The sequence below is a fragment of the Cavia porcellus genome, unplaced genomic scaffold, assembly GCF_034190915.1.
Source record: "Cavia porcellus strain 051 isolate PalLab524CR breed Dunkin Hartley unplaced genomic scaffold, mCavPor4.1 scaffold_15, whole genome shotgun sequence".
Classification (NCBI taxonomy): domain Eukaryota; kingdom Metazoa; phylum Chordata; class Mammalia; order Rodentia; family Caviidae; genus Cavia; species Cavia porcellus.
In genome coordinates, this window is record NW_026947498.1 from 68934772 (window position 1) to 68945499 (window position 10728).

At 46.7% G+C, this 10728-nt stretch overlaps 1 protein-coding gene across 2 annotated transcripts; it reads left to right on the plus strand.

Annotated features, from left to right (window-relative positions):
* The first annotated feature begins 2 nt into the window (after nt 1–2).
* Nucleotides 3–9937, plus strand: Dtx3l (deltex E3 ubiquitin ligase 3L). Of its 2 annotated transcripts, XM_063225083.1 has the most exons (6): nt 3–204; nt 1164–1375; nt 1965–2033; nt 3077–4606; nt 5669–5886; nt 6857–9937. In XM_063225083.1, the coding sequence occupies exons 1-6, from the start codon at nt 3–5 to the stop codon at nt 6963–6965; spliced, it is 2340 nt and encodes a 779-aa protein (XP_063081153.1). In that variant the 3' UTR covers nt 6966–9937. The 2 variants fall into 2 exon arrangements, with proteins under 2 accessions (XP_063081153.1, XP_063081154.1); XM_063225084.1 differs by lacking the exon at nt 1965–2033.
* Nucleotides 9938–10728: the final 791 nt, after the last annotated feature.

A 10728-nucleotide genomic window follows, 5' to 3' on the forward strand; every position in this document is an offset into this window, starting at 1 on the left:
CCATGGAGCCCGCTGCCCGCCAGCCGCGCCCCCCGGCCCCGGCCCTCTCGCTCCTGGCGCGGGTGTCCGAGGTCGCGCCCGGGCTTCGCTGGAAGCTGGAGAAGTACTTCCAGAGCCGCGAGTCCGGTGGCGGGGAGTGCACGGTCCAGCCCTGCGGCCGCGGAGAGCGGGGCGCCTTCCTGGTGCACTTCGCGGAAAGGGCGGGTGAGCGCGGGCGGGCGCGGGGCGCGGGAGGGGCAGGGGCGGGGGACTAGGGGCAGGGGCGCGGGACTAGGGGAGGGGCGCGGGACTAGGGGCAGGGGCGCGGGACTAGGGGAGGGGCGGGGGACTAGGGGCAGGGGCGCGGGACTAGGGGCAGGGGCGGGGGACTAGGGGCAGGGGCGCGGGACTAGGGGCAGGGGCGCGGGACTAGGGGAGGGGCGCGGGACTAGGGGCAGGGGCGCGGGACTAGGGGAGGGGCGCGGGACTAGGGGCAGGGGCGCGGGACTAGGGGAAGGGGCGCGGGACTAGGGGAGGGGCGCGGGACTAGGGGAAGGGGCGCGGGACTAGGGGCATAGGTGCGGGACTAGGGGAGGGGCGCGGGACTAGGGGAAGGGGCGCGGGACTAGGGGCAGGGGCGCGGGACTAGGGGAAGGGGCGCGGGACTAGGGGAAGGGGCGCGGGACTAGGGGCATAGGTGCGGGACTAGGGCCAGGGGCGGGGGACTAGGGGCAGGGGCGCGGGACTAGGGGCAGGGGCGCGGGACTAGGGGCAGGGGCACGGGACTAGGGGAGGGACGGGGGACTAGGGGCAGGGGTGCGGGACTAGAGGAGGGGCGGGGGACTAGGGGCAGGGGTGAGGGACTAGGGGAGGGGCGGGGGGGGCTAGGGGAGGGACCGGGGACTAGGGGCAGGGGTGCGGGACTAGGGGCAGGAATGAGGGCGCCCAGGGGACCCAGCCTGGGGGTTGCTTGGAGAGGGCGCCGCAGAGGGTGGCACTGACCACAGCAGATATGCACAGGTTATATGCAATAAGACACCATTTTTACATAAAGGATTCAAGGGGCTATGGATTTTAGGTGTCCTGCTGGGGGCCCTGAAACCAATCCACAGGTAGGAAAGGGCAGGTCCCTCTGTCGCCGCTCTGGCTTCTGTGCGAATGTATGTTTGCTGTCTCCCCTAAAGCCAAGGAGCGCGTGTTGAAAAACAAAGAGCACCAAATTCCTATTAATGACAAACTAGCAACCATTTCCCTGGAACCTATTGAGAATTCAACGGAGAAGAATTCGGGATCCAGCATTTCTTCATTGCCCCAGGCAGCACAAGGGGCCCAGGCTGATGCAAAGGGTTCAGACCAAGGGCCTGTTCCTAATGCTGTGGACCCTGGTGTCCCCAAGGTGAGTGGTGGCAGGTGGAGCAGCCTCTGCAGGCACCTCACCTGCCCTCTTGGCTTTGGGGACAAGCACTGGTTTAGTCACTGGGACTCAGCAAGTAAAGCAAAGTCCTTGCTCTCCTGCTGCTTGCTTTGGGGCTGGAGAGGGGAATAGAAAGATAAGCAAGCAAATGAAAAATAAAAATAAAGGATAAAACCATTGCAGCTAAGATGAAGATAAAGGAGGGTTTTGCTTCAGAGAGAAACAGGGCCAGGGTGAAAAAGAGTGAGATAGGGCCAAAAGTCAGAGCCAACTTTTTTGCAGAATTGACATTTGGCCTGAGACTTACATGATGGGGAGGAGCAAGCTGTGCAGAGATTCATTCAACAAACAGATACCAACTGCCTATGTGTGCCGGGCACTTAAACGGGGGCTGACAACAAAGAGAGGCATGCGGGAGAGTCTGAAGTCAGGGCCCTTTTTTCTTGTGAGGAGAATAAATTATAATAGTGGACAAGTTGGTAGATAGTGAAATGCCTGGCAGTGGTAAGTGCTAGGAAAAGAATAACAAAAGCTAAGTGGTAGACACTGACAGAGCCACTGTTTGAAACAGGTTGTCAGGAACCTCTCCAGTGAGGTGGCATCTGAACAGAGACTTGAAGAAAGAAAGGGAGCTGACTGGGTGAGTTTCCAGAAGAACATTCTAGCCAAAGGGAGAAGAAGTTTCCATCCTGAACCCCCAGAAGCTTCAAGGAAGCCAGGGCCAGGGAGCAAGGGAGACAGTGCTAGGAACTTGGAGAGGTCCCCAGAGCTGAGATCTTTGGGGGGCTGAGGGGAAGGCCTTCTGCTCTGAACTGGAACATTGGGAGGTTCACCAGATGTTCTGAGGCAGGTGAGTGGAGCCTCGTTTTGGCTGCTGAGTAGAAGCTCACATGTGGCAGAGACCAGCTGAGAGATGCCTCAGGAGCCAGGTAGAGGACGATACTGGCCTGGACTCCAGGCGGTCCCCCAGAGGTGTGAGAAGAGGCTGGGTTCAGGAAGCAGCTTCAAGATCTAGAGGAAGAGTATCCCAGGCAGAGAAGAGTGTGTGCAAAATACTAGCCTACTTGCTTTTGCATTACATTTGCTAGCCGCTTTTTCCTTTTATCCCGGGGTGAGGTGTCCTAATTGAGCCTGGAAAGACCAGTTTAAAGGGCACGAAGTCAGGTGTTTCACTTTTTGTTTTGTTGTGTTTCTTTTAAGGCGGGAGAATGAATAAGAGAAAAAGTGATGGGAGAGGGGAACTTCCTCCTCAGATCTAGGATTCCCCTTCAGGCTCGTAGACCCTTTTGTGAGGATCACAGTAACTTGGCCAGAGAACAGAAGGCCTTGCTCCTGCCAAGGTCACACAGACAGCAGCAGGCCTAGAGCATCTATCTGGCAGCTGTAAAAATGCTCATGCCCAGGCTCCACTGCAGACCAGTGAGTCTCTGGGGTTAGGCCTCAGCCCTGGTCCTTTTTTGCATTTTTTTCCTGGTAACTTCCCAGTGAATCTAACATACGGATAGGACGGAGACCCTCTGGTCTGCAGCAAAGTGTTTCCTTTCAGAGGATTTGAGCCAGTTACCCTTGCCAAGGAAGGACCTAGAGGCTGTTTCTGTAGTTTCTAGGCATTCTCCAGAAAAGCAGACTGTTAGATTGGATGTCTGAGAAACTGCATTTGCTCCTGTTGCTTTTAAATTTCAGATCTTCCTCACTGTAACGGCTGACCTGAACTGTGACCTGTTCTCCAAAGAGCAGAGGTCACAGGTGACCACGGTCTGCCCCGGTATTAGAAAGATGGAGGGTCCCAATGGAATCGAGAAGGTGTGTGGTAACTTCGAAGATATTAAAAAAATACACCGATTCTTCAGTATGCAGCTCTTGGAAGGTGATCAGAAACAGGAAGCGTCTCCATCCACCACGGAGAGGAGGCCCTCTGACCAGCATGACTGGAACGGCAGATTGTCTCCTCCTGAACCTGAAATCAGGTCACAGGAAAAAAGCAGCCCTTTCCAAGTTCCTTTATCTTTCTTTGAATACTTCAAATATACCTGTCCTGATAAAATAGATTCAATTGAGAAGAGATTTGGTGTAACCATCAAAGTTCAAGACAGTTCTCCCAATATGGTCCTTTTAGACTTCGTCTGCAGTCAATCAGGTGACCTAGAAGCAGCTCGAGAGTCTTTTGTCAGTGAGTTTCAGAAGCAAACAGAATCTCTGAAGCAAGAATGTGTCCCTTTAGCTGACAGGAAGCAAGCGAATGAAATCAAACACAAACTGAGCCACTGTTTTCCGAAGCTCCTCATCAAGGAGCACAGAGAAGGGCTAACTCTCCTCGGAACCCCAGATGACATCACAGCTGCCGGACAAAAATTATCAGAAGGTTTTGTCAAGCCACATGTGACAATCTTGGCTCCCAAAGCCATGATGAATGTAGTTGAGTTTGACACTGCTTATTATAAGATCCTCGAAGCTGAGTTACTCCAGGAGATAGCAGACATAGAGCAAAAGTATAACACTAACAGTAAAGTTTGGGAGAAAAACGAGAAAACCTGCGTTCAGTTTGATCCTAAGGACAAGGATGTAGATCTGTCTGTGCACGCTTACACAAGCTTCATTGATGCCCTGCAGCATGCCTCAGGTCTGCTGGTGAGCGAAGTCCTACCAACAAAATTGGCCAAGGGGAAAAAACACTGGGATGGGACTAAGTTCGCCAGCAACTTTAGAAGAAAGTATCCAGGTGTACATCTTGCACTGGATCAAGAGTCGATGACTTTGACCGGTTTACCAAATTGCCTCGAACAGGCCAAGCAGTTTGTCTTACATAAAGCAGGACTGTTGCCATCAGCTGGGGAGAAACCAAATGATAATCGTGAAACCCTCACAGACCTTGATAGCAATGCCTCCAAAGCAGCTTTACCTCTCCTCCAGGACTCTGCAAGTTCTGTGAGCTCAGAAATGAATAAGGAAGCAGAGAAGTGTAGCATCTGCCTGGATGCCATTAGTGACAAATACGTGCTCCCAAAGTGCAAGCATGAATTCTGCACCCCTTGTATCAAGAAATCCATGTCATATAATCCATTCTGTCCTGTGTGTAAGACTCTCTACGGTATCCAGACGGGGAATCAGCCCAAAGGAACCATGACTTGGACCCGGAGAACACAGTCACTCCCAGGCTATAGCTCGGATGGCACCATTGTGATTCACTATAGCATGGAGGGAGGCATACAAACAGTAAGTGTTTCTGATGTCCCTGCATTTCTTTCCACTCTGCTAGGTTTACCACAACGAAAGGGACCGGTCTGTTGTTTAGTAGACAGTGTGCGTCCTTGGGAATTATCCCGTGGTCATATGAAGGGACTGAAAGAGTGATAAAGGTCACATTGTTTGCTTATAATTCAGACATTTTCATGTCTTTTTTTTCGGGAGTGATGGAGATCGAATGCAGGATCTTACGCTTCACGAGCAGTGCTGTCCTGCTGAGCTGTGCACCCACATGTTGTGTCAGTTTCTTTAAAACAGGGAAAATGTAGATGGAGGACTGTGTGTCAGGATGGAGGGAACCGGAAGACCGGTAGTACTCATCAGAGAAGAATGACATGATGAAAGAGAAGAAATTGGGCATATGAGTAAAATTTTTAATACTTTTTTTGCTTTTGATTTGTACTACCACAATTGAACAGATACATACCTATGAAAAGATGTATTTTTAAGGGGCATAAAGGGATTTTTTTAGAAATATATATATATATATATATATATATATATACTCAAATATATAGTCAAAGGAATGGAGTTTAAACCCTCAAGACAGAGAAGCACATTGCTGTTGAACCTGGAAATATTTATGTATGGGTGATGGAAGTCTGGAAGTTGTGAATCTGTAGGGATTTCTGTCTTAGTCTTGGTTTATAGGAAAAGGATGACCCACTCACCAAAAGATAATGGCCCGTTTTACAGGTGAAACACTTGAGCCTCACGAGTTTTTTATTATTTTTTTAGGATGTGTGATCTAAGGTGCTTTGCCTAAAAACATTCTTTCAACGCTCAATCTGTTCTTTTATCTTAAAATCAGGTTTATGCTTTTTGTCAATAAAGCTAATTTATGGGAGGAGAACATCTTTTATTTTTTTTAATTGGTACCAGGGATCGAACTCACGACTGCCTGCTTGCAATGCAGGCGCTTATGCCGCTGAGCTAAATCCCCAGCCCCAAGGAGAACATCTTTTAAGGGATTACATATAATAAAATTTAGGCAGAGAACTCTTCACAGAGCATTTTCTTGTCTTCATACAGGAAGAGCATCCGAACCCAGGGAAGAGGTATTCTGGAACATCACGAACAGCATACTTACCTGATAACAAGGAAGGGAATGAGGTCTTGGAACTGCTTCGGGAAGCCTTTAACCACAGGCTGATTTTCACTGTGGGATACTCTCGAACGCTAGGTGTCTCGGATGTCATTACATGGAATGACATCCACCACAAAACATCCCGCACTGGAGGACCATCAAGGTGAGAGTCTTTTGAATTGCAGTGATTGATAAAGCCTAGGAATTGTGAAATATGACAATTTGCACATGTGGATATGAGAATTTGTAGCAGATGTATTAGGTCGCTAAAGTATTTTGAAAGATTCTAATTCTGGGATAATTTCAAAGTTGGAAATACGGGTCTCTCTAATCTTCTACCTGCCGGTCATAGACTGCCAGTGGTGTACAGTTATTGCATCCTGTGTCATACAGAAGGGAGTTTCAGAATTCAAAATGGGTGGTATCTCAAGTTAGTTTAATTTGGGGTTTCCTATCTATTTGATGAGCATAACTAGGGATGCGATTCACTGTACTTCCTTTTAAGGTCATCTTTCCTTATCACCACTTTCCCCACCAGTCCATGAAGTATTTGAACCACTTGGCCAAAAGCACTTGAGAAAAAGTCTTACTTCTAGGGAGTAGTAGTGATGGAGTCTGTGTCACACAGCTCTGACCGTTCTGTGTGAAAGTCAGACTAGCTCAGTCCCCTGGTATTCAAAAAAGTACATCATGGACCTTTACATGGGCAACAGGGCACAGTGCCTGGCAAGCGCAGGGTCCTGAGTTTGATTTCCATGTACAAAAAGGAAAGAAAGAAACCTGTACAAATCTTCAAATTTTAAAATTCTAGTAGCATATTGTTTCAGTGCATCCTCTATAAAATACAGTCAGTTTCTAAAGTACTGTTGGCTGAGTAGGTTACTGTATTTCATAAAAATTATTACTTACAAGAAACCAAGAATTTTAAAATCCTGGTTGGAAGACAGATGCAGGTTAGACCTCGAGGCTCACTCACCCGCTACATGGTCCACATGGGCACACTTACCAGAGGCTGTATGCCGTGCACGCTCAGGATTGTTGTGAATGTTTGTATTCATATGCCAAACACCCTGTATTTGGGTCCAGATTCTAAGAACCATTTGTAGTGGACTAAAAGGATTTTTTCCCTGCAGTTTTGGCTATCCTGATCCTGACTACCTGAACCGTGTGAAAGAAGAGCTCAAAGCGAAAGGAATTGAAAAAAAAAAAGCGTTAGAAGGACGTCTTAACCAAGCTTCTTAAAGATATGTTTGAGGAGTTGGTGCCAATCAAAATCTTTGTCTAGCAATGCCTTTTTAAAACTTAACCTCAAGAAATGGTTTATATAAGAATGCAGATCTGCTTGTCTGTCATTTCTGGAGTGCTGCCTTTTAAATGGAAGACAGAAGCCCCAAGAACTGTATTAAGTGTATCCTAGTCTCATTCATGGCTGGGGGTCTGGGTGGGTCTCACATAATCTTCTAGGTATTTTAGCTCTGTCTTTCAGCTATTGATGGACAGCTGTCGCATCTTCTCTGCTCTGCGGTGCTGGGGATCTAACCCGGAGCCCCTGAGCTACCCTGTAGCCCTCTGATCCTCTTTCCAAAGTCATCTCTCAGTGAACCTGCAGTTTTTTATTTGTTTCCCCTTTAAGTGCTATCTGTTGGCAAGAAGTTTGGTTATGGAAAATTATAGACCCACATTCCGCTCCTTCCCCCTGACAAGAAAAGTGGGCAGGAGCAGAGATCAGGCAATCCTTGGGAATAAATGGAGTAAGACTGTGCTTTTTAATATGAAACCTGGTGTATAGTTAGTGCTTAACACATTTTCATTGCCCAGCTCACATTGCCAGTAGTTCAGGAGAGGGATATAGGTTTCCTAAATCTTTGGCACAAGCAAGAACTACTCCTGCAGTCTCCCCACTCATTGGGAAACTGAGTTTCTTATTCTGGAGCTGTTGGTGACTGAACTGCAATCAGGTTCCTAACTTGGCCTTGCTCCTCCCCCATCTTCGGAACCAGCCCTGTGGGGTGCAGGTGCCCTGCCATAGAAATGCTACATGTGTCTCAGAATTTTTCCTCTCCATTTTGTTATAATGTTGAGTATACTCTGCTTCCAGCTTTAACAGGAAAATAACTGTGATTTCCATTGTCTAATATTATAAAGTTACTATCGCCTGCAATGGAGTGGTATTTTAAATCCCTTTACTGAATCCCACCAATTCAAGTTTTCTCTCTGGATTTTTACTACGAATGTATGACACACTCAATTGTGCTTTTTTTTTTTATTTTTTTGATGCCGGGATTCAAACTCACAACCTGGGTTTGTCAAGCAGGCACTTAGCCACTGAGCTAAACCCTCAATTTTACTTTTAAGTGGTTTTTCAAATCAGAAAATAATTATAATAGCAAATTACCCACTTCTCTCCCCCAAAATGGAAATCTATATCTTGTTTTTTTTCCTAAAGATGCATATACACACATGTAAAATGTTTTTGACCCCAAAATAATGACTAATATTTATGAAGTATATGATTTGTCCCCTTTATAAAAGCTGTACATCTGTGTGATTGATACAATTCCTATGGCATGTTTTATAAACAAGGAAACTGGTGCACCCTGAGTAAATCACGGTCGCGTGGTTTATAAGCGGAAGGGCTGGCATTTGAACCAGGTGCACTGCCCTGGGCTTCTGCACCCCGGGGCAGTGTTCCCTTCCATGGAGGTGCTTCTTCCAGCAGCCAGCTGGGAATTCCTTTTGTGCTGGACTGGGCTTCTCCCAGAAGTGGAGGTCTGCAGAGTGCTCAAAGCAGAGTTCCTCTGGGAAAGTCCTATTCACATAACTTCAAAACTCGGAATCCTTTCTGAAGGAAGCCAGCCACTGCCATTGCTAGCTGAACAGAGACACGTTAACTGCCTGTGCTTGCCTACCTGCTGTAAATAATGCATAATCATGAGCAGACTAGGCCCCGTGAACAAAGCTGCAGTCTCTAATTTCCGGTCATTGCTCAGCCAGTTCTTCCCAGACAAACCTCAGCGCCCGGTATGCTGCCAAGCCGTGTCCAGGCAGATAGCCACAGCTGTTTGTACCCCGTTCTGCCCCTCAAAAGTCCCAGGATGACTTCTTCCTTCCACAGCCCCACTTTTTAATGCTCATGAGCATGTAAATGCCTCATAGCCTGCAGGAGAGTTGCTAGGCTGCTCTCTAAGGTCAGAGTGATCCCTCTCAGGTTTGTTCTGAAATAACACTGCCCTGTGAGCTCCCACCTCCAGTTCTTGTCTAGAGAGTTAAGGAAACTTGAGCTAAATGTTGTATCTTTTTTTAAAATCAGAGTGAATATTTAGTGTTTTCTGTTTGCTTGTTCCTTTATTGAAATTGCATCTCACTATGTTGTCCAAGCGGGCCTCAAATTCACCATGTTCCTGCTTCGGCCTCCTCTGATCCTCCTGCCTCTTGAGTAGCTGGGCTTACAGGGTACTGTGCTTGGTCTATATTTTTAGCTAGTTGTGATTCATTAATTTTATCATTATAAGGAGCGGCTTTGCTGGGACCGTGTGGCTCTTGAGGTTCCCAGGCTGAAGGACAAAGCTGGATCAGATGGAGCCCTTAATTTCCCCAGTGGGAGGAAAGGAACTGGCCTTTGTGGGTGAGCCAGGAAGAGAGCCAGTCAGCGTCTCCCGAGATCCAGCCATGTTGGAACTTGGGCATATAAGCAAAAAAGCAACATGCCCCCCTTCCTGGTAAGCAGCCTGGGTTGAGTGAGCAGCCGGTGAGCCTGGAGGAGAACCAGTCAGCATCTCCCCTGAGCCTACTGGTGCTCAGGCTGAGAATCAAACCCCCATTGCTCTTACTCTCCTCCCCACCTTAGCAACTGGGAGCCAGAGATCTCTGAGCATCCCTTGGCTGGATGACCATATGCAATACAGCAAATAGGGGGCATTTCCTTCTACCATCTCTTTGAAAGCAAATATTGTTATCACTGTTTTGCTTTGTACTGATTAATTGTTTTTCTCTATTTAGTGTTCTAGGTTTTATAATGCTCTGTTTTGGTTTGATTTTGCTATACCTGATTGACTGTTGAACTGTTGTGAAGATAACGAGATACACTATGGTTCCTATTACTGTTATCCTGGTATCCTGCTGTGAAGTTCTGTACCAGTTTCAATGCATTGTCGCTGTTAGCTTTGTTCTATTGTATTTTACTACCTTCAAAATAAAATTCTAAAAAAAAGGAACTGGGCCTCACTGCAGGAGCATTTATTTATACATTTTAGCAACTTAATGTCACATGACACACTGTTGTCCTAGCAACCCACTTCTGGATTGTCCTGGATCCTGGTGTTTTCTAGACTGAGCAGCTTCTTCATGTAGCTTGCCCAGGAGCTGTTTTCTTGGAATGGCCATGCTCCAGCCTTGCACATGTGGTCAGTTTCTAGTTTCAATGGCTCCCAACACTGCTTGTATTCTATCTTCTGATCTTTTAGCTAAATTTGTTCTGAAGAAGCAAAGTTTAGTTTCCACAAAGCATTGGGTACACACTGCATGTTTCATGGCATAAAACTTGGTCAGTGAGCATTTAGATTACTGCTTTTACTCTGGGAGATGTCATTATATGCTTTAAATTAAATGAAAAAATAATTAATTAAATGAAGCCCACATTTGGAACAAGTGGTGTTGTTTTTATTTAAGAGAAAACAAGACACAGAAAAGAAAATTAAAAAGCAAGAGACAAACAACAACAAACCCAATACAGTAACAGTATAGGTTTACAAAACAAGATGACAGAATTTGACAGTGATTGTAATATCACATATTGTTACCTTCAAAAGAGTTGTTTAAAATAACAACACATATAAACATGTAAACTGATCTAATCACATGAATATTAACTGTTCTTTTCCAATAACTAATACAATTACTAGTTTTTCCAGCAGCACTTATGAAAGAGGCTATCTTTCTTCCAGTCTGTTTGGCTCCTTTATCAAAATGAGGTGGCTGAGTGTGTTTGTAGTGTGTATCTTCTAAT